Here is a 22,112-nt window from a genome sequence, read left to right on the forward strand (position 1 = left end):
AAACAAACCGTTAAATTATAATTGAAATTATTATTATTCATTTTTAAATCAAAACCATCTAAAAGGGTGCGTTTGTAAAAAATTATAAGTTACAAATCTAGTAATTGATTTTTTAAAAATATGTTAAGTCATACTACCCTTGTAAACAAATGTTTTATTTTGAAAATATTTCCCCGGAAGTGTAAACCTACTGTGGTGTGCGGAATGCCGGGTGATATCAACCTTGCAGTAGTTCCAACGCATTGCACGTTGCTATTTAGTTGCTATGTTGTAGCTATTAGCACGATAGCCATTCCTTTGCTGGGAAGGAGACCCGCCGTTCAAGTTTGGCTAAAATACGCTGTGAATTTTCCCCCGTTTGTATACATTAAACAGTCACAAACTGGCAATTTCAATAGAACGGATCTCGCCTTGTAAACTTCGACCGTGTTTCCCTTCCTGTGTTAGCTTCACCAGCTAGCTAGCAGCTAAAGTGCCACCCGGTTCTTGCCCCCCATCAGTGCCAACCGTCACCTGCCCGGTTGAAGGACCATGGCGATGAGACAGACTCCGCTCACTTGTTCTGGTCACACCCGGCCTGTGGTGGATTTGGCCTTCAGTGGAATCACTCCTTTTGGCTACTTTCTCATTAGCGCCTGCAAAGGTGAGACTGGCATAACATATACTGTCATCTCGGTCATTTTCATATTTGGTTTCTACAACGAGGACTGCTGTCAATTTCCTATTTACTCAAAATCACTCATCTTGATTTCTAATCTGTCTTGTTCAAGGTGATAGCCGTCTGTCTTATTAAAAAAAAAAAACATCTGGAGAAAGTGGTGCACACAGTTGAAATCTTTCTTGCATGAACATGACGTCATGGAGGTTTTGCAGTCAGGTTTCATGACACCGGAGACTGTCTTGTTTTGTTGGATCAGACTGCAGCATTCGATACGGTGGTCCACAGTAATCTTTTGACTCCCGCTCTGCAGCACTGCCGTAAGGTGTTCCACAGGGTTCAGTTTTAGGTCCCCTGCTGTCTTCATTGTATTTGTTGCCTCTAGGTTTCCTCTAAAAAAATCATTCCACTTCTAGGCAGATGTCAGATCTATGTCCTGCTGAGGAAAAAGATGGCAATGAATTACTTGAATTTCAATGAAACCAAAAGAGAAGTTTAGTTCGAACGGAACAGTGATTTTTTAAAGTGCTCTATGAATAAAATGCAGTCAAGAAAAAGTTCACTGTGATTTTTATCTTTTGTTTCAGATGGCAAGCCCATGTTGCGCCAGGGAGACACAGGGGACTGGATTGGAACGTTTCTGGGTCACAAAGGTGCTGTCTGGGGAGCCACTCTGAACACTGACGCCACCAAGGCAGCCACTGCTGCGGCCGACTTCTCAGCGTGAGTGGACAATTGCCGACCGATACTGCTGATATCAATTGATCATAATGACCGTTTCCTTATATTTTCCAGAAAAGTGTGGGATGCTGTCAGTGGTGATGAAGTCCTCACATTGGCACACAAACACATTGTAAAGACGGTCACCTTTACTCAGGTGAGTGTGAAAGTCGTAATCATTTCAAGTAGATATTTACTTATTTACAGTAGATGCTTTTCCCCTCTTAGGACAGTAACTGTCTATTGACTGGAGGAAATGATAAGCTCCTGCGCATCTATGATCTCAGTAGCCCAGATGCAGGTGAGTGGATAAGTGAAATTAACTTTTTTTTTTTTTTTTATTATTTGATGGTGCTTAATCAGTGCAGGAGGGTACGAAGCCCCTCTAATGCCAGGGTGTGAGGAAAAGCTGATTTCCACTTTAAAAAACTGCAATTGCGCTTTCTGGCCGTTAGATGGCAATGTTTCCCACATTTTTTTCATTGGACGCTGATTTCCTTCATTGTCTAAAGTTTAAAACAAATTAACATCCTAAACTGAGGGAACAAATTAGCATTTTTTTTAATCATCAATTTCTGCTAGAAAATTATTTTTGCTGCATGTACTGGCTAAAATTTCTGAAATGCATTCATGGGTACGTTTTGTGTTTTCAGCGCCGCAAGAGATTGCCGGTCATACCTCACCTATTAAGAAGGCCCTGTGGTGTAATAACGACAAACAGATTATCTCAGCGGCAGATGATAAAACCATACGGTCAGTAAAGAGGGTGCTCCTTGATGAGCAGAGAATTCCGTTTGAATTTGAATTTGGGATACAAATAATAAATTTTTTAAAATTTATTTTATTTTATTTTATTTTTTTTTTTTACCAGACTGTGGGACAGGACATCCATGGAGGTAGTGAAGACACTGACGTTTGACACGTCCGTGAGCAGCATGGAATATGTGGTCGAAGGCGAGATTCTTGTCATCACATACGGAAAGACGATCGCTTTTTATAACGCTCTCAGGTAGGTCACAGAGTCTGGAGCGCAGCCGTGAAAAAAAATCCAGTGAGCTCCAGTTGATAATAATTATATTATTGTATCATTTCCGAAGAGAATGTTCATTTTTATTTTGAGCTGTGATTTTTGCCAAAAGATATTGTGACATGAACTAAGCTGTAATTTAATTATCCAGCCTTGACCTGATCAAGTCTGTGGATGCCCCAGCTACCATCAACTCGGCATCCCTCCACCCAGATAAGGACTTTTTCGTTGCTGGCGGAGAGGACTTCAAGCTCTATAAATTTGACTACAGCACCAAAGAAGAGCTGGGTAAGAAGTTTTACCAGTTTGGCTTTTTTCCTCAGGACTGATTATGTCTCAATCTGACAATATGTGTGCGTGGTTGAAAATTTCCCACAAGGGGTTTAGGACTGATGCCATGCGTAACCGAGAACTTTCGCTGAGGTGTGACACATTCATAACTAGTAGTCAAGGTTGTGAACTGTAAATTGCTTGATGTTTCCCCCAAATAAACAAAATTGGAGCTGCTAATATCTATCTTGGAACGTGAATATCCAACCACAACTATTTGGTGATTGGGAGCCCTCTTGTGGCCAAAACGCAGTACTAATTGTTGTAAATCTGTATCAAACAGCAAGTTTTTTTTTATCCAGACTGACTGGTTAATGTAAAATTTGGTTAATTATACACTGAGCATATTTAATCCTTTTGTCAAACATCATTATTTTTTTCTCTCTCGTCCACAGAATCCTACAAAGGTCACTTTGGTCCCGTGCACTGTGTCCGCTTCAGTCCGGATGGCGAACTGTACGCCAGCGGCTCTGAGGATGGTACACTTCGTTTGTGGCAAACGGCAGTGGGGAAAACCTATGGCCTCTGGAAATGTGTTCTTCCTGGTAATTGTGCCGCTTTTTAAAAAAACTTCTTATAGATATTTATCAATGCAAGGCATATAAAAGAAAATAACTCATTTTAATACAAATTTTAAATCTGTGCTTTAAAATTTGGTTAAAAGTGCAGTTTATGTTTTTGTGCGACTCTTCAGAGGACCTCGTGGCAGAGAACTCGGAGCAGATATATACTTCACCTCCAGAAATCAAAGCCTAAAGAGAGAAGCGCGCTGCCGACTGGGGGGGGGGGACAAGACACAAGGAAGACGGAGCTGACACGGTGGTCCCGGTTGAGTCCTATCAGGCCCCAGCAAGGAGAAGAGTCCAGAGCATCTCCATCGATCAGGAACTGATGTTGAAATTATGGCCGAGTTGTCTGTCATAAAACAAAAACTGACACTCACACACACAGGTTTACGCAGGCATGTAGACAATAAGGGCTACAGAGACAAGCAGTAGAGCTTTACGTGTGTGTCGCTCATTCATAGCTGCCTGCTTTCTCTCTGATCAGCCTGGTTCGTATGTCTGCTTAAACATTTATACATAAGGACATTGCTAAGTTCCATTTTGGTTATATTACGGTATTTAATGAGCTAGACCCCAGGCTTTTGTTTTCACTTCAATCACAATGCAGGAGACTGTCGTGCTATGTTAAAGAGCCTTTTGTTTAATTACTTTAAGGATTCGCCGCTGCTGTAATCGTTAAGAAAAAGTTAATTGTACATGTCAACGAATGTTTTGTGACAAAAGTGGAAACAGATGAAATGTCACCTTTTTGGTTGGTTTATTATTAACCAGTGGTTGAATAAAGAAACGCGTTGCTGTTTTATTTCAGTGTAATAAATGAAAGTGAGATTTTTTATGAGTGATGTAGATATTTTATTCCCCTCCAAAAATACGGTAATTATTAAATGTTTTTTGTCAAATCGAATAATTTTTTTTTTAATCATTGCTATCTTGAATCGCAACGCCCCATGTAAAACGATGCTTATTAAATCTTTCATGAAAGCTGTACAGTGCAGTTCGTGTACATATACTAGCGTTCACAAATTCATATTTCTGAATGCGCTCCATATCATACATTACGGTACTGCAGTTCCTCTTTTTACCACAATCCCGCCGAGCAGCACCGCTCCATACACGCACCTCAGATCGCTACACTACCGGTGTCGACACCTGTCCTCTTAAAATTTACACGATTTTTTAACTACGAATTTGAATAATCTGCCCAATTTGAGGTAAATTGTGCCAAAAACAATTTATTGTGTACTTTTGTCACAAATGTAATGACGTTGAGTGCCTACGAATCGTATTTTTGATGATATTTGACGACTTCGGTTCGATGCTAACAGGTTTGCATTTTTTCAATTTTAATTGTTTTTATATCGTGTTGAGCTTTGTATTTTTTTAAGTTAATTAGTTTTCGTGTCGCCTTTTATAGGTTTTATTAGCTTAATTTTAATCAAGAACAGTGTCAGTTTGTGTTAAAACGTGTATTACTTGTAAGTCAGATTTGAAAAAGACTAGGGTAAGTATTGTGAAGTAAAACTCTAAAATATTTTAATGTATTTTTACAATACAAGGTACATTCTACAGTTTTGATAGTCCACAGACTTTGAATTACAATAAATGCGGTTTCATCAAATTTCAGCTGTGTGTACCCAACTAGTTAGGCCTCCACTCTAAAATTTTGAGTGAGCTCTTCTAATTTTCATTATCACCTATAGTTTAAAAACTCAAATTCATGTTCCCAGGGAGCCATGCTGCCTCTTCAGGCTGTGCTCGGCTTGGTCTCATGGTGCTGGTCCGGGTGCTCGCCATTCGCCAACGATACCCACCTCCAGGCCTGGCTCCAGAGGAGGACCTTGGTGACCTTCATCCAGGCAAGGGAAAATGATGTCTATACACATCTTCAATCCATCAGGTTGCTATCTTGCTATATGTTTGCATTTTGCATTTTATCAAGATGTCCCCTCATCGATCTTCTTTAACGTTTTCTTTCTAAGGTTGTTATTTTTATCTATTAGCACATTGCTGGCTTCCATATAAGAAGATACAGTATCTAAATCATCACTGTTCAAAAATGTACACAAGAGAATTCTCTCGGGCATTGACCCTTGCATTTTGCACAAAGTGTCATAGATGCAACACTGCAAACCTTTACGTCCAAACCAAATCTGCATGCTCATCACATTTATTATTGGAAAGGTGGTACTTTGGTTTAAAAAGAAAAATCAATTTCTCATCTCTTCATTGTTTGCGTCTGTGCACAAGGGTCAAATATCAATATTCAACCATGGTAAAATAATCCTTCTGACGCTATTGACAGTGGCAACATCAGCTGCCGCATTTTGCATTGGCCTTCTTACCCAGCACCCTACAATATCATCATTCTGAAAAATTGCACTGCTGGTCGAGCTACAACTGCTTACGGCAGCGTTTTTAATTCAGAAATATTTACAGCGTACTACATCCAGTCAATGAACACGTTGAATTGATCGGTGGCCTCCATTCATTCACACTCCCCAACCGCCCCCTCCCGTTCATCAAATTGGCGTGACCTATCGTTGCTGGCATCATGAAGAAGAGGGGGGCACTTCATTGTGAGGCTTTCCCGTCTTGAGGGTATAAATACGAGGACGCGGAAGAGCACCAGAAGTGATTCAGGACCTTTTCACCCTTCTCGGCTTGGCTACTGGACAGCAAATCTGCGAAATATCTTACACCATGAAAGTAAGTGCTCTAATATTCTCTTAAATGAAATAATTGAAGGTATAATTTGTATTTCTTGAATAGTGCTTGGTATTGTCGTTTATCATTTTGACGCGTCTCGTAACCAAAATACATATCAGGCAGAAAGCGCTATGTTATACTTCAGAAATGACAAGTAAAATAATTTAATGACATTGTAATGTTGTAACATGAGTCTACCTGAATATTAAAACGATTCCTCCTCTCTAACTTCCGCAGGGTTTGAAGACCATCACTTTAACTTATATTCTCACTCTCTTACTGGTTGCATTTGTCACGCAAACCTGGAGTGCACCAAAGGTAAGGGTTGTTTTTTTTTTTTGTTTCCCCCTTTTTTCATAAACTGCCAGAAATATGAACCAGTCAAATTCTGATATTTATTTATTTTATTTTATTTTATCTTATCGTATTTTATTGATTTTTGTATTTATTTTGAAATTATTTATTTATTTTTCTTACTTAAAGAGCTCTTTCCAAAGGAGAAACTGGACTCCGCAAGCTATGCTCTATCTTAAAGGCACTCGTACGTACTGTAGCTCGACTCACGTTTTAGTTCATTCAAAATTTTATCTTGCGCGTTTCATGCGGCGCTTCTTTTTTTTTTTTATTCTGTGCAATTTCTCAGAAGGACGCCGGTTCATCTCGGAGGACCGAAAAGAGGGGGACGTGTATGACACTTTACACTTAGGTACAAACGTTACATTACCACATCAGTAAAAATTTTTAATGAGTCCTTCATCACGCAACATTTTATGAATATTGTTGTGGTCAATTGGAACAAATTTAAATCAGTCATAATAAATCCATACTTGTCTTTTTTTCGTAACAGAGACCCGCAGTCAGAACACAGAAAAGCTGAGTGTGGACCAGGCTGCCACTATTTTGCTCAACTTTTTGCAGCAAGCCAGGGATGAAGGTAAGAATAGCAAAATAAGAGTAGTAAAATATCTTATTCTGTATTCTCAATTCAAGATAAGACAGATTCTTTTTTTTTTTTTTTTTGGGTAAACAGGCAATTTTTTTCTTGCAGTCGATGCTTCAAATAGGCTGTGTGCAAGGGTTGCATTATTTTATTATCATTTTTATTGTCTTTTTCTTTTCCTCGCAGCAGATGAAAACCCAGAGGAAGTGTACTTTCAGGAGATGCCAGTGTGGAAGAGAGAATTCTTCTGAAAGCGGTCCGCTTCCTACTTCGGATGGATGTCGTCGTTGGTTTCTGTGCGAGGAAAAACGACGTGTTTTGTACATTGTATCGGCAAATCTGAGAACTGTATATTTGAAATGTGACGTTTTAATAAACTCAATTTGAATGGATTGGGCCATTTGTGTTACGTGAAGTTGCATTTGTGAGTTGAACTTACTGCATTGCAATCCATCCATATTACATTTTTTTTATTGTGTCAAAAAGGTTGTGTGCCGAGAAATGTTTAAAGCATAACATTTGGGTGTAGTACGTTGAGTCTGATCTCACACTCTTTAGGAATCCCGAAAATCAGTTTCCGGATTCTCCTGTATGTTGCTTTTTGCCTTCTGGCGTAGCACCCAAGACAAAAGGAGCCCTTATGTTCAGTCGGTCCTTTTCGGCCTCCTCGTCTTCATCGTAGGGCTCATCGTCGTCGTCGTCGTTGTCATCCTCGGCGTCGCTGTGGTGGGGTGTGGAGTGGACAGACACGGACGGGGAGGGGGGCACTGAGTATGGCCGGGGATAGCGGTAACTCTCTGTCTGTGGAGAGAGAAGATGAATGCTGGGTAATTCTTTATTCTGTAATCAGAAAATGGCCACCCTGATCGCTACCCAATAGAACATGATTTTCAAGATTCACAAGCAAGCAGTGAGGCAGAAAAAAAATGAATTTTTTAAAATTGTTGCTATATATAAAATAAAAAAGTACGGTAACGCATATGAAATATTCATATGATATAAGGACGCGCAATATACCCCTGAAATCGACGGCTTGTCAATCACCCAAATGCTAAGTTGCCAATTAAGGCCTGAAAAATATCCGAGTCACTCAGTGCATGAGCGCTTCTAAAAATTCATAAACGGGCTAAACAACACTTTATTTTTAATTAGTAGTTCTTGGCTCACAAAATATATGCAGCTCGACTAATGTGAAGCAGTGCAACATTGTGTTGACATTTCATCGAAAATCTTTTGGTAAAGGTCTGATTTTTTTTTTTTTTTTTTTTTTAATCAATACCTTAATACATTATTAATTTCAAGCTTTGGATCTGACCTTCAATGGCACCGTGGGGTCCACTTTAAACTTGTCCGGGAACGCTCTGCTCAGCGCAAGGAGGCGTGCGTGAATGTAGAACTGTGAATGAGAAGTCAGTAATTGAATCAGCATCATTGATTTTTATCAAAGAAATTCAGAACACACTTTGAATGTAATTTCCCAAATTGAATAGGGATTATTTTGCATTCACAAACCCGTCCCAGGTATCTCCAGTCCAACAGGTCAGACAACCTCTCTGCTCTGTTGCGCTGGATGATGCGCTGACGGCGTGACTGTTGGCAGAAATTGAACATGAACTGAGTCAGCTGGTTACAGGACTCCTCGGCAGAACGGAACCGCCGATCCACGATGTAAATACCTGAGAAGAGAATGAGGAAAAAGGTATTACTTTTGGATAATTAGCAATTACGTCATGTAGGTGCGCGTGTGTGTACGCACCATAGGCAGCAGGGTCCGATACGTGCTCCTCCATGAAGCACCCAAAACCAGAAAGATTAGTCGTCACACTGGGAATGCCCATGACGGTGCATTCACCTGAAGAAGCAGAAGAAACTCAACTATGCATGAAAAGGAGTAATACAAAACACAAACATCGAGTAGTCTGACTTGGAATTCTTTCAACTCCAGTTCCTTCTGTTGGATCTGATCACTTCCTGCCCCAACGTAGCCCCCAGTGCAAGTAGACTGTAACATGGTTTGGCACACTCTTTAAAAACCGTACCTGGTGTGTATCCCCAAGGCTCATAGTAGGAGGGGAATACTCCAAGGTTGCAGCCACGGACAAAGTCCTCATAGTCGAGTGGCAGCAGAGGACTCGTGGAAGATAGAAATTCGGGATGGAAGATGACCTAGGAAGGAGAAACCAATGGCATTTGAAACACTTAAAAATTGAGTCCAGTTAAGTTGGCTAAAGTCCAGTCAGATGACGCAACAAAAGGATGCTAGTACCTTAACACGGTCATTCCTGGAATTGAAGAGGCCGATCCGTCGGATGTTCGCTAGAATGGGATCTGATGAGTCATCAAGCATGTTGTGGGTTGTCACTGGAGGGAGGCTGTGTCTCTAAATCGAGCGGACATTAGGGATTTTTTTCTTTTTAGGTTGTGGTCTGATCCATTTTTTTTTTTTTTTTTTACATTTTACGTGTGTGACTAATCAGATGTGATTATTCACCCAGAAAACTGCCGCGTAAAACTGCTCTACTTGTAGTTTCCAATCATTTCCTTGTGATCAGCTGTGATTTAATGGGTCTTAATTCCACTTCCAGTCAATTATTATGAGCCATGTTTATTATTCACAGTGTCTTTTTTGTCAGCTCATTCGTCGCATCTTTCCGAATCATCACGGTTCTTGCGATGGCAGGCGTGGGCAAACTACGGCGCGGGGGCCACATCCGGCCCGCCGAACGTGAAAAAAAATTAAATGAATTAACCTTGTTGATGGTTTATTTTCTAAATACTGTGGTTTTTCAAAGACATATATTGTATAACGCTTTTGTTCACTTGAATTTAAAATTATTTTTTTTTTTTTCTTCGAAGATATGAGGTTACCAAAAACATTCCATCCGTCTGCAACTGGTCCGGTCCCTTCTGTCAAATTTTAGTATCCATTGTGGCCCGCCAATCAAAAAGTTTGCACACCCCTGTGCTATGGTATGTTGGGGCAGTGTATTGTATACGCTAATAAACATAATTTTCGTGGTAATTAAAGAGCTAAGTATATTTTAAGGTGGTTTTGGCGTGAAAAAATAAATAAATTGGTAATTGGGCCGCATACTATTTCACCAAGTTTATTTTTCTGATCTCACATGTAACAGATCTAAAAAAAAAAAAAGTTTTTGTCATTTAAACCTGTTTGTCCCGCAGCATGACACATTTCCTGACAGTAACTGCCTGTAAAACTTTGTGAAATAAACACGCTGGTTATTGCAAAGGGCGGCTGTGATTAAAATGAGGACACAGCAGATGAAAAGCTACAAATCACAACAATTCATCCTCCAGGTACCCATGAGGACATCCGGTCCATCATCCCGACCAGACGTGTCGTCAGTCCCATTTGCCTTCGATTTGAAATCTCAGAAATATTGACATTAACATAAATTCATTTAATTGAGAAAGACCTTTTAATAGGATTTACATTTTAACTGTCTTGTCATAACATTCATCACGCTGACACAACCGGTCTATTAAACCACAGACGGGGGGATAGGAGAATGTAATTAAGTCTCAGATTAGTTATTGCCCTGGCTTTCATTCATGGTTTACCACACATGAGAATCCACCGCATACCGTACTCGTAATTCAGTAGCGGGAGGCGTCATCACTCTCATTGATCCCTACTTGGGAAATGCTTTATCCATTCACAAAAATTTTGAGAGCTGAGGTTATTAGAGTACAGCAAAGTTAGCATGGTAGAATTCACTATTTAAAAAAAAAAAAGTGCATGGACCCATTATATTGCAATTTGGGAACATGTCACATTGGAGAATCTCAAACATATCTCGATATTAAAAACCCAACCAGGACTGATCCTGAAGTTGAACAGTACCTGAGTGGCGTAAATGGCTCTCTTCATTATAGTGAAGTCATCTCGGTCCAGAATGGAGTCCATGTCGGGAATCTTGCCTCTGATTACAGCAACATTTAATTATGCACAGATTTGATCACATAAAGGCTTATTTTACAAAAAAAAACCCCAACCTATTCTTACATTAACAGCGCGTCATAGAGACGTTTCCCAAACTTCTCTTTCACAGCGTGGGCAGTATCCCTAACGAATTGAAACCACATGTAGAAATTGTAAGTCAGAATTTTTTAAAATGTATTTATTTTTTGGGGGGGCTTACCAGAGCTGTTTACGTATAGCTTGACCCTTCAGGGATTCCACATTGAAATTGTTGGTTTTAGCTGGCATGATAAAGAAAACGACCACTGTCACATCATTTCTGTGGACCTGTGGAGGATATTGAGCAAAAAAAAAAATCAAATAGTTTACACAGGTAGTAGACTGCTCTGAACAGATTTGCAGACTCACTCGAAGCAGGTAGTTCAGCCTGGATAGCGACTCAAGGAAAAGATCGGCTCCCTTGTTGGAGAACTCGTAGCGCCCGGCAATGAAGAAGAATAGTGTTTTATCTAGGTTGAAGTCCAGATGTCTGTTGAAATCAAATGCATTGGTTGAAAATTCATTCAATACAATTGAGTTAGCCAAGATGTGTGTTTGCTTCAAATATCAAAGCTTTAATTCACTTTGTTTTAGGTTTAGTTTGACAGGAAATTACAACTGGGAGTGGCAGCGTGTCTTTGATCGATAAGACTCACTTACCCGTAGAAGTGTCCTCTGACAAACTCTTGGATGCGAGCCTTGTTGATGGAGTGTAGGTTCTGAAACTCATGCATGGCTGAGAACTTTTTCACATTAAGTCCATTCGGCGTCACCACATCTGTTGCATAAACATTAAAAGGAGATAGATTGCCCCCAGATAAGACCACAGGATCATCTATCACCAAAATTCTAATTAATCATTTAATCCCAGAGATTTTCACTCGAGGAACCCCTCAATTCCAGCGGTTTTCTGGATTTTGACTGATTTTACGAGGCCAACAGAATATTGTGTTCTAATGCTATAAAAAATGAGAGATATGACGAAAAAAAACTAACAAAAAGGGAAAAAAAAGGCTAAGACGTATAAATACGTCTTCGGGAGGCAAGGCCTATGTATGTTTTATGGATTGAACGAGTTAAACAAATTCTACCTGGCTTTCTATGTAGCATGTGATTGGCCTCCACGGCGGTGATTTGTGAGACTGTTGTGAAGACGTGGGAGCAGTGGACGGCAGCTCTCTCCAAGCAGTAGCGATGGTAGATCTGACGTTCACCAGCTTCCTTGTCAATGTTGAACTACAGCGCATGTACACAGACAAAAGTTAAGATTTAAACATTGCCCAGTGCAAAGTGGAAAATGCATCATGCACTCCAAATGATTCCATCCATAAAACCGATGAACAAAATATGGATTTAATGTTCAGGGCGAACGGTACAAGTTTGTTGTCAATTATCCTCTCAGCCGGTGAGTGGCCTTTAGCTCCGTGTTGACCTTTACGATGGGCCAATTACAAAACTCCACTCCAAGCCATTCACACACATTTCAACATCTTTAATAATACTCGAAGATCTTTTAAAGGTCTTCAGTCTGTGGTCCATTTCCATGAAATAACACCGTATTCTATTTGTTACGATACTAAGTAACGGTTGTTACCAATAACGTGATTAACAACGAAAATGTCTACTATGAAAGATTTCGGAGATTTTATTTCAAATCCACCTTATCCAAGTTGTTGTAGAAGTCAACATTCCCCGCGCAGAGATATCGTCCCAGCAGTGTTGCGTGAGTTGTGAAGATGGTTGCCATGGGGATCTTCCGTGAGCGACACAGAATAAGCCCCGGGCCTGCTTGCCACTCGTGGAAATGCGCAATGACATTGGGCTTGTCTCCGAGCTGGTCAGTTAACTGGAAACAAAAGTGCAGGATTATTTTTTTTTCAACACCGAGAGGAATTTAGTCCAGAATTGCTCTCTGTTATCGAATTATTTTTGAACATGAGGAAAGAGGTCGCGATGGGAAAATGAAGCTTCGTGAAGCACTTGTGATATTTGTTACTCCACTAGATGGTGATCTTGGTTTCAAAATGAAGACTAGTACAATAGAAATTGAATACATTTCCACTGGCTCTTTTGACCGAGAGCGCCATCTAGAGGCGTCAAAAAGGATCACAAGTGCTTCATGAAGCTTCATTTGTCCATCACTAGAAAGAGGATCCTTATCCATTCTCTGCAGACCTTATTGATTTAGATGGAAAACAAACAGGATAGTGGCCTTGATTTAAGGGGTTCTGTTTTGCTTCATGAGAAACTAGTGACCTCTTTGAAGAACCAGGCAATCAGCGAGCCTAGGATGAGAGAGTCGTTTGCTTCCCGGTCTTGGTATGGCAGGCCGATGTTGCAGGCCTCCCACAGGTCCCCCTTCCAGCGGTCCAGGTTCCAAGCGGCAGAGCCAATGTCAAAAAGGATCACGTAGGGACTGCCTTCAATTAGCCAGCGGCCAAAATAAGCCTTTAACAAATTTCATAGGTTTGGTGTGAAAATGGTGGGATAACCTTAAAAGAAATGTAAAACGATATTCACATAGCATATGTAAAAGTTGTTTCTCTGATTAACTTAATTTATTTCTATTCCAGTAAAAGTCATGTTTTATGTGTGATATGAGAAATATAAAAGCATTTGAATATTTTTCATCAGTTCTTACATCTGGCCATATCAGATTTCAGTGAGGGTGGTCCGTGGTGGACTATTGCCATCTAGTGGTTAAATGTATAAATGAAAAATAAATCATGAGAAAAAAAAAAATCGAATTTAAATAATTATTATTTAATTCAATTGTATAATTAAATGATTAATTTGATTAAAATTCATGATATGATGTGTTGCGAACATTAATTATAAAACCATTTCTGAACAATTCCAATAATTCTTATTTAGCTTTTATTTAAACCAAAGAGAAATGGAGAGTGGTAAAAGTAGAACAACACAATACAACATGTCTCTCACCTGGCAGCCATTTTGGATCAGAGCATCCATGGCCTTCTTGATTGGAGGAAAAGGTGGCTCACAGGCTTCCACCTGTGTCTTAAAGTTGTGTTCAAAGTACGGCCCCAACATGAAGTAGTTCTCCCCCCATTCGTCCACAGTGATCTTGGCCTTGGTCTGGATCACAGTGTAAATTCCTCCGACTGTACCAACGCAAACCAAGACGAATTATTACATCCACCTGTTATAAAGTCGAAATCGTCTCTGAATTTTAATCAGAGTTTTTTTTTTTTGTTTGTATGTGTACAGTGGCTCGACTTTTTCTTATTCATTCTGGTTCGAGATTTAACAAAGTGCTTTTACTTCATGCACAGCTAATGTTGAGCTGGCATTCACCTTCGGTGAGCTTGCGTTGTGTAACACATCCAGCGTATCCATTTTGTACCATTTTAAAACACATGGAAGTGTTTGTTTTTCTCTTGACAAAGAAAGAAAAAAAAAAACGGTTATGAAAGACCATTAATGCTTACTGAGCCCACAGTGACGTTGAAATGACGTTATCTCCGAGGACGGCATGAATGGCCTCTGAACTGGACGACGTGACCAGTTAGGGTTAAAAAAAAAACCAAACAAACGAAAAGTAACTAATGCATACCAGACTGAGACTGAAAATTAACTGTAATAATAAAAATAAAAATAATTATAATAATATGTATATTTTTAATACTGCTCTACGACCAAATAAATCCTTATTTGTATAAAACACTATGAAAACCATTATGAAATTATTTTAAATGAGATGTTTTTCCTCTGAAAAATTAGTATGTAATATGCTCCTTATTACATGCTTTTCGAAATGTATGACATTATTGCGAAAATAGCGAGCTCCACCTATAGAAATGGCTTGTACCGTCTCACTAGCTTAATGTGTAACTTTTCAAAGGCATTGAACTGTCTCCACTTTCTCTGACTTTCAATATTTACTCTGCGTGGAGCACGGTCACAAAGCTTTGAGTCTTCCAGAAAAATAATTAAATTTAATTTACAATTTATTTTGAACTAACAGACGCGAAGTTCGAAGTAGAATTCCGTCCTTATAGGCAAATGTAGTCCAAAAGATACTTATTCCAACGCACAGGATATTCATTCACCCTTTAGACGACCGAAACGAAAAGTTAGCATCAAACCTTTATTGGTGACTTCCCAGGCGACCTCGAAGAGAAGCAGGTCCTCCACAGGCAAGTCATCCTCCTCCCAAACTGGCAGTACGCCACTTAAAGATGTCATCGACAAAGACCGGGACAGTGGCATTTTCAATGTCAACAAACAAACCACTAAAAAAAAGTTGGATAAAATGGCAGCAAAATCGGGGAAGATTTTTTGGACTTTCAGGAGACAGCACGACAAGATAGAAAATGGTCTGATGGGGGTAAAGAACTCCCGCCCACCCGCCTACTGCTGCCAACCTTTAGCCCACATACACACACACGTGACAGCAAAATTTGGATGTCATGTATGAAGCCGGAAAGTTCTGTTTAAGTAGAAGTATTTTGGAAAAAAATTTTTTTAATTGTGTTACACAGTTGGCTTTCTGGAGTGCCTGCCCAGCCATTTATTTAATTTAATTTAATTATATTGTATTTTAATTTATTTTATTTATTTATTTATTTATTTAATTTTATTTTATTTTATTTATTTATTTTTGGTGCATCGTAAAAAAAAATCCCAGTGCAACTGATCCAGCTGTACGACAGGAAACAAATTTGCAGCTTGTAAGGAAAGACAAGGCATGAAATATAACTTATATATCATATTTCATGCAAATGATAACTCAATGTGCTTCACACATTAACCAAAACCAAATAAACCAAACCCGGATAAAACATTCTACCTCTTTCTTATTATGTGTTCCAATAAATATAAATGGTTGAAATGTTGACTTTATAAGAATTTTACTGAAATGGTTTAAAATCAGGTTTCTCGACATACGTCAATGTTGAAACCAAACCCGACAATGACAACTTTCATTTACCGAAATGGCTGAAGCAAACTCCAAACTGAGGTGTCAACATTTCTGAGAAAAACGAATGAATGATGCATTTCTGCTCCGCAATTTACCGTCACTGATACACGGATAAACGTGATTGGCTGCGAGCCACCGAGGTGCAAGGTCGCCTATTCGAGTGGGATATAAAACAAGTCGCAATGGAGGACAGCGATCATATCGTTGGAGTTGCAAAATAATAACGGCGTACTTTACAGCTTTTGGGAAGATAGCGTCGTCTTCTCCTAAGATGAAGTTTGCAGTCGTAGTTATGATGTGCGGGCTGATTGTTGGTGAAGATGCAGGGTGTCTCGGAGCGTCTCTTTCAGGATTTCTACCGGAGCAGGAATCGCACGGAACGGGTAAGCCACTGGAAGCATTTTAATACTAATTTATATACCTGCGAGTGTCTATTTTGTTCGATTTTTATTCATTTACAACCAATTTATGAACCACGTCACTATTATTGTGTTTGTCAAAGGGATTGTTCTGCCATTTTCCATTAGGTTCCATCCGTTCCAGAAGAAGCACGATGGGAGACTTTTTGGAGGATCCCAACCTGTGCTTCTCCCTGGGAGAAAACGACACCCAGCAGCAGCTCCTGTGCAGCGACCGCAGGAATAAATTCAACGTCAACCCGTTTGGCCTTCGCTTCGGCAAGCGCTACAATCACGCTTCCATCTACAGGAGAGCTGTTAAAAGTGCCCGAACAAGCAGATTCTCACCTCCAACGCTCTTCCCGCGACAACTGGAGGTGCTGACCTGAAGCCCATTTTGACTTGTGTGTCCCATGTTGGACTCCAAATATTGTGTCATGGGGAAAGTGACAAATAAATTACATTTACTTCATCTCAGCAGTTCTTCAACACTCAAATAAGAGAAATGTGAAATTATTAAAACGCTTGACCATGCCTTCGGTAATTACTAAGTTTGACACTAGGTGGCAGTAAAATGCCATTCACAGTTAAATCTCTTTCTTGTTGCTGTTCAATTTTTAATCCGTTTTTCCATTTTATTACACATGAGGCTTTATTTTTTTACTCATTTAAATGACAAATTCTGAACACGTTTAATGGAATGGTTTAAGGTCATATGCCAGATGTTGATTAAGTGCCACTTCATTAAATTGATTTCACCTTCAATCGGGAAGTTGTAGTGATTTATTTCCAGCTCGGACAGAGTGAAACATAAATACCAACCTTGATTAAAATCTGTTGATTAATGGAGGCCACACGTACAACCATTTGTGTGTGTGTATTTTATATATATATATATATTATATATATATATATGTATTGGGTTTTTTTTTTGTGTGTGTTCAGCCATCGCAGAAAAATGCGCTCACTAATAGTCCTTAAATAAGATTTGATAAAAATATCACAAAATAATTTTTTTTAAAAATCCACAAAACACACATTGTCCGTGGGTTGAATTCATTTATTAAGTGCCTTAATCAAGGAATAAGTTATGAACAATTGATTGCTGAAAAGACATTGTGCTTAGGGTTCTATAACACTCTTGTCTTTTGTATTGACTTAAATGTTCTCTAGAATTTCGGATTTATTTATTTAATAAGACATGATGCAAAGACGAGGAAAACTGCATATGTAGAGTTTGGGGTTTTGATCCAGACATCAGGTTCTGTTTTTGACAGTCAAAAACGGGAGCGGAATCATGAACAAGATTGGTTGTGCTTAAAGTCGACTACACGGCAACAATAATGTTGAAAAAAACACTTCAATTTATATCATTTAGGATAAAATGTGCTTGATGTTGTGCTTTAAAAGAATGCTAAGGTTTGACCGAGAGGAATCTAATAATAAGACATTTTACATGATGATGTGCTTCTCTGGATCACGGCGAGCTATCGGTGTTTAAATATCCTTAAGGTCCTTCTGGATGCCCCAAAGAGTGTCAGCGCTCTTTTTCAGCTGAGCCACTTCGTCGTCCGTCAGGGTCATGTTGACGACGCTGCTCACACCGCTGCTATTCAGAACGCAGGGCAGAGACAGGAAGACCTCCTCTCCGATGCCATACATCCCCTAAGTAGACACATGCAGAGTTAGGTCCACAAGTATTTGAGATGTTCTTCGGATCTGCAGGATAGCTGCGCCGCTGTGGGTGTGGTCACAGCTGACTGCAATCATGTCCTATCAAAGCGCTTCTTTTTCATTCCCTTTAAATGGGGCGCATGCTCGTGTCTGACCTTGACCATGGTGGAAACTGGGTGGACGCGGCTCATGTTCTTGACGATACTCTCCGTCAAGTCGGCCACGCTCAAGCCGATGGCCCAGTTGGTGTAACCCTTCAGCTTGATCACCTCATAGGCACTGGCACACAATGCAGCACTTTGTTCATGTCATGTTGATGTCATTCGACAAAAGCATATGAATCTATTGACGAAACATAACTCAATTTGCAGCGAAAAAGAAAACCTTTACTACTTAGTGATTACCACGTAGCCCGTGGACTGCGGCATTAAGCCCACCAGCGTTGCACGTAGCAATCCCACGGGGCCATTTGTACTAAAAACCTGTCGTCACCACTTGGCCTCAAATAGCAGAGGCACTCTAGTTTTTCCGCAGAGACAGCGTCATAAAAAAAAAAAAACAAATCAATTTATGTATTGAGTGTCTTCAAACACCAGGAGATTATTTACTGACTGTTTTTGCTTTCTAACCGCAGGAGACATAAATGCCTCATGCTTCTGCGTTGAAATTTCTCATAGCGTACCTGTCCACCACAGCTTTATGTGTGGCCTTCCACTGTTCTTTATCCCCATCACTGCCGATGTCGGGGTTGAGCTTTTGCAAATTGACTCCGGCGACATTTGCACCACTCCACACAGGCACTGGAATAGATAAAGCACAATATTTCTGAGGGCCGGAGCTCATCTGAGCTAGACTGACGCAAAGTGGAAAACTGCTGTGGTCTTGACGAGTCCTAAATTGTTTTTCGAAATCGCGCATGTTTTGTTTGTTCCTCTGCGCCAAAGGTCATGACATGCTTGATAATAAGACAGCTGAGTCTGATCTGTGGGCACTCACCACTGGTGTCTCCATGTTCACCCAGGACCCAACCATTGAAGGAACTAGCGTGGATGCCGAGGCGTTCAGCCATCATGAAGCGAAAGCGGGCAGAGTCCAGGTTGGTGCCGCTGCCGATGACGCGGTGTTTGGGCAGGCCGCTCAGCTTCCAGGTCACATAGGTGAGTATGTCCACTGTGAATGGGCGTGGTTATAATCAAATCATGTGGAAAGCCGCTGAGATGACGCATATCGGATCGAACAAAAACTGCACAATAGACCTCATCATAGTTCGAGACTGCAGTTCAACGACAATCTTTTCTTACGGCCGTGTCGTATTTACCAGGGTTGGAGACGACGATGAGCGTGCACTGTGGGCTGTGCTTCATGATCTGAGGGATGATGGACTTGAAGACGTTTACGTTCCTCTGCACCAAGTTGAGGCGGCTCTCGCCCTCCTGCTGGCGGACTCCGGCGGTCACCACGACCAAGCGAGAGTTGGCCGTCACCGCGTAGTCTGGAGGAGGAGAATGACGGGCTTTTTAATATGTGGTGAGTAAGACGCAGTGAGAACGGTAGCCTGTGACAGCAACGCGTTCCCACCTTTGTCCGCAACGATCTTGGAGGTTTTGAGGAAAAGGCTGCCGTGCTGCAGGTCCATCACCTCTCCCTTCAGGCGATCCTCCATCACATCCACCAGAGCCAGTTCATCGCACAGATCCTTGCAAAGTGAGCACAAGAATCATCATCACATTCAAGCCATTGATGCACGCTTTTCTCATTTTTAAAACATCCGATTGGGCAGTGTAGCTACAGGGGGGGGCACATCGCATTTTCGGTGAGTGAAACGAGCCACTTGGATTGGCCATGATATAAGTCAGCTACGCACGCTCCCACAGTGGCGCAGCCCTCCCGCTTGCAGGTTCACCAGATTGCACTCGTCTGCAAAATGAGCAACATTTGGCTTATCCTTATTCAAGGCGTGCTTACTCGATATTTTTGCCGTTAAGTATCGGTGGCTGGTATCGGCAGCTTCATTAGTGCTTGATACCTTGAAATAAGGCTGGTATCGACTGATATCAATACCTGGTTTCCGTACAAAAAATAAATTATTTAAGTTATTTAAGTGATTTTTAAATGCTTTAGTAGCCGTAAAGGTGATACCAACTTCATATTTTCTCACATTTTATTTTGCTGTAGGCATCAAACTATCAAAGTACTTTTGATGCTGAGTGTCTTACCTGCAAGAGGATGCTGATGGCGCACGCCATGCCCACCTGGCCCACCCCGACCACCGTCACTTTGTTCCTGGAGGGCTCGATAGAAGTATCCGGCAGAGGGCTGATGAGCTTCTTTAGCACCGACGACATGATTAAGCTGCAGGTAAGGCATGGAAATCAGCATCGTCAACATAACTTTTGTGACTCCTCCTGTGAGTATTTTTCAAAAAATCATCCATCAGCTAAATCATGCAAACGTCTTTATGTGTCGGAAAATAACGACATATGGAACGTCAAAATCTGATGACAAGGTCAAATGCTTGTGTTGGCCACAAAATGGGGACACTTGATGCACAGCTAAATTGACTTTTTCCCATCTGCTTGTGCCAGATATTTTTTAGATAAGCATCCGCTTTGCTTAAATGTGCGCCATGCAAGTTTGTGTTATCTCCCTTTGATAAAAAAAAAAAACATTCACTGCCAATGACATGTCTATTAAAAATTATGTATGGATGTGAAATGGCTTGCAGTGAATGTTAAAGCTATTTTGGATTTAGGTGTTTTGCGGGAGCACGATGGTTACAGGGGAATAAAAATAAAAACAGTACATATATTAACAGATGCCATCAGCAATGCTGCCTCATCACTCCATGTGCTGTGTTTGGGGGGGAAAAAAGCAGCACGAATCCTCGTTTTTAGCCTACAAAAAAACCTCAAAACGTGATAAAATCAGTGACCTAGCCATCTTAATATATATGCCAGGTCAGTAAATATGGTCGAATCTTTTTTTTTTTTTTATTACCACTGAGTTTATATAAGAAAGCAGCCATAATGCAGAATTGTAAATGTAAGTGTGCACACCTCTATTATTTTCATTACGATGTTATATAGAGGGTTAATGATCTCAGTAGAAAACGTCAGAATCGCCACAGTGAAAGCAAATATACGACATTGAAAAAACAACAAACAACCCTTTATAACGTGATAATTGCACCGCTCACGCGATCGAAATCAGAGCATCACAAAGGCGCATATTTTTTTCTAACGTTTTTCACGCCCAAATAACGTGATGAACTTAGCTGCACGTTTCAAGTCAAAGCATCCATTGCTGGTGCGACGTCTCGCACGCATCTCGCTCGACCGCCGCAACGAACATTCCGATATATCAGAATCAGGCCACTTACGGTTTGTTGCGGTTCTAAAATCCGTTAGTCGGACCTTGTGTCACGGGCAGGTGGCGAGGTTGGGAGGAGGCTCGCGGAGAACTAATATGGGAGGAGAAGGAGCAGGAGGGGGGTTCTAGTACCGCTGGGAGGTTGGCAATATGGGGGAATCGTGACCATGACGAATTTCAGCGTCTTTTTTTTCCCCGTGACAGACAGGGTGGCATTGTCATCTCAGCTAAATAGTTGCGAAAATATCCTAAGCAGGGTCGCATTGTCACTTCGAGGGATTAGTGAGCTAATCATGACAGGATTTAGAGAATTTTAGCACCCCTGGAATTTTTGGAATAACTGCATTAACTGGGCAGTTCAGCGCGCACCGCTGGTACTACAAGTCCCAGAATGCACCACGACAAGCGGCGCATTATGAACCTGTTGTAGATACTCTTATTAGCAGCAAAGGCCCTCATTATCTCTTGTTGTCAGTTTAAAATAATACATTTCTCGACAATAAAATGTTTTATGTGCCTAGACAGGTCTGAGCATGGTATTCTAGTTCATTTTACATTTGTATAATTTATAATTTTCTGACCTAAAAGTGACTTCACATGACCAAATCGCTTAGGCACGGTGATGTTATTTTTAGTCCACAGCAAGTGGCTCTCGAATTGAGGTGATGTGTTAATTTGTTTATTGCCAAATATCAAAAGAAGCAAACTCGTTTGTCATTAAGATAGCTTGCAATGGACTTTACGGGTCAAAAAGGGATTTGCGAGAACAACCTCTTGTAATAATAGGTAGGTAACTT

General features: G+C 40.5%; 4 protein-coding genes across 10 annotated transcripts; 2 read left to right on the forward strand and 2 right to left on the reverse strand.

Annotated features, from left to right (window-relative positions):
• Positions 1-192: 192 nt before the first annotated feature.
• Positions 193-4,288, forward strand: strap (serine/threonine kinase receptor associated protein). The gene is made up of 9 exons (XM_088288211.1): positions 193-643; positions 1,246-1,381; positions 1,454-1,535; positions 1,607-1,679; positions 2,032-2,131; positions 2,250-2,387; positions 2,557-2,693; positions 3,131-3,280; positions 3,430-4,288. Exons 1-9 carry the CDS (start codon positions 532-534, stop codon positions 3,489-3,491), a joined length of 990 nt encoding a protein of 329 aa, XP_088144337.1. The 5' UTR covers positions 193-531; the 3' UTR covers positions 3,492-4,288.
• Positions 4,289-4,415: 127 nt separating this feature from the next.
• LOC148341398 (spexin prohormone 1-like) lies at positions 4,416-16,946 on the forward strand. 6 transcript variants are annotated; one of them, XM_088287762.1, is made up of 8 exons: positions 4,423-4,626; positions 5,029-5,157; positions 5,859-6,007; positions 6,245-6,325; positions 6,491-6,548; positions 6,651-6,713; positions 6,855-6,941; positions 7,134-7,339. In XM_088287762.1, the coding sequence occupies exons 3-8, from the start codon at positions 6,002-6,004 to the stop codon at positions 7,196-7,198; spliced, it is 360 nt and encodes a 119-aa protein (XP_088143888.1). In that variant the 5' UTR covers positions 4,423-4,626; positions 5,029-5,157; positions 5,859-6,001; the 3' UTR covers positions 7,199-7,339. The 6 variants fall into 6 exon arrangements, with proteins under 6 accessions (XP_088143891.1, XP_088143888.1, XP_088143887.1 ...); XM_088287761.1 differs by having other exon boundaries at positions 5,862-6,007; XM_088287763.1 differs by having other exon boundaries at positions 5,862-6,007; positions 6,654-6,713.
• gys2 (glycogen synthase 2) lies at positions 6,736-15,253 on the reverse strand. 2 transcript variants are annotated; one of them, XM_088287758.1, is made up of 17 exons: positions 15,039-15,253; positions 13,873-14,054; positions 13,186-13,377; positions 12,590-12,775; positions 12,021-12,165; positions 11,590-11,707; positions 11,299-11,419; positions 11,111-11,217; positions 10,975-11,034; positions 10,813-10,891; positions 9,214-9,327; positions 8,987-9,113; positions 8,704-8,799; positions 8,460-8,623; positions 8,263-8,343; positions 7,497-7,748; positions 6,736-7,241 (listed from the first exon to the last, which is right to left on the reverse strand). In XM_088287758.1, exons 1-16 carry the CDS (start codon positions 15,160-15,162, stop codon positions 7,518-7,520), a joined length of 2,127 nt encoding a protein of 708 aa, XP_088143884.1. In that variant the 5' UTR covers positions 15,163-15,253; the 3' UTR covers positions 6,736-7,241; positions 7,497-7,517. The 2 variants fall into 2 exon arrangements, with proteins under 2 accessions (XP_088143884.1, XP_088143883.1); XM_088287757.1 differs by lacking the exon at positions 6,736-7,241 and having other exon boundaries at positions 7,401-7,748.
• Positions 16,947-17,311: 365 nt separating the features above from the next.
• Positions 17,312-21,494, reverse strand: ldhba (lactate dehydrogenase Ba). Its single transcript, XM_088287631.1, has 8 exons — positions 21,326-21,494; positions 20,163-20,298; positions 19,525-19,642; positions 19,265-19,438; positions 18,943-19,116; positions 18,629-18,746; positions 18,102-18,225; positions 17,312-17,937 (listed from the first exon to the last, which is right to left on the reverse strand). The coding sequence occupies exons 2-8, from the start codon at positions 20,289-20,291 to the stop codon at positions 17,770-17,772; spliced, it is 1,005 nt and encodes a 334-aa protein (XP_088143757.1). The 5' UTR covers positions 20,292-20,298; positions 21,326-21,494; the 3' UTR covers positions 17,312-17,769.
• Positions 21,495-22,112: the final 618 nt, after the last annotated feature.

This window comes from Idiotropiscis lumnitzeri, chromosome 2 (assembly GCF_059441095.1).
Source record: "Idiotropiscis lumnitzeri isolate Australia: NSW breed Sydney's pygmy pipehorse chromosome 2, RoL_Ilum_1.0, whole genome shotgun sequence".
Classification (NCBI taxonomy): Eukaryota; Metazoa; Chordata; class Actinopteri; order Syngnathiformes; family Syngnathidae; genus Idiotropiscis; species Idiotropiscis lumnitzeri.

Coding starts and splice junctions, on each gene's coding strand:
- strap (XM_088288211.1), top strand. CDS start 532: ATGGCGATGAGACAGACTCCGCTCACTTGTTCTGGTCACACCCGGCCT. Junction 1,382..1,453: donor GCTGCGGCCGACTTCTCAGC/GTGAGTGGACAA, acceptor TATATTTTCCAG/AAAAGTGTGGGATGCTGTCA. Junction 2,132..2,249: donor GCAGATGATAAAACCATACG/GTCAGTAAAGAG, acceptor TTTTTTTACCAG/ACTGTGGGACAGGACATCCA.
- LOC148341398 (XM_088287759.1), top strand. CDS start 4,593: ATGATATTTGACGACTTCGGTTCGATGCTAACAG. Junction 4,627..5,028: donor CTTCGGTTCGATGCTAACAG/GTTTGCATTTTT, acceptor TCATGTTCCCAG/GGAGCCATGCTGCCTCTTCA. Junction 5,158..16,401: donor CCTTGGTGACCTTCATCCAG/GCAAGGGAAAAT, acceptor ATTTTCCATTAG/GTTCCATCCGTTCCAGAAGA.
- gys2 (XM_088287758.1), bottom strand. CDS start 15,162: ATGCCACTGTCCCGGTCTTTGTCGATGACATCTTTAAGTGGCGTACTG. Junction 12,166..12,589: donor TCTACAACAACTTGGATAAG/GTGGATTTGAAA, acceptor CATGCGCTGTAG/TTCAACATTGACAAGGAAGC. Junction 11,035..11,110: donor GCTATACGTAAACAGCTCTG/GTAAGCCCCCCC, acceptor TCAATTCGTTAG/GGATACTGCCCACGCTGTGA.
- ldhba (XM_088287631.1), bottom strand. CDS start 20,291: ATGTCGTCGGTGCTAAAGAAGCTCATCAGCCCTCTGCCGGATACTTCT. Junction 19,439..19,524: donor CAAGATCGTTGCGGACAAAG/GTGGGAACGCGT, acceptor CTCCTCCTCCAG/ACTACGCGGTGACGGCCAAC. Junction 18,747..18,942: donor TGAACATGGAGACACCAGTG/GTGAGTGCCCAC, acceptor TATCTATTCCAG/TGCCTGTGTGGAGTGGTGCA.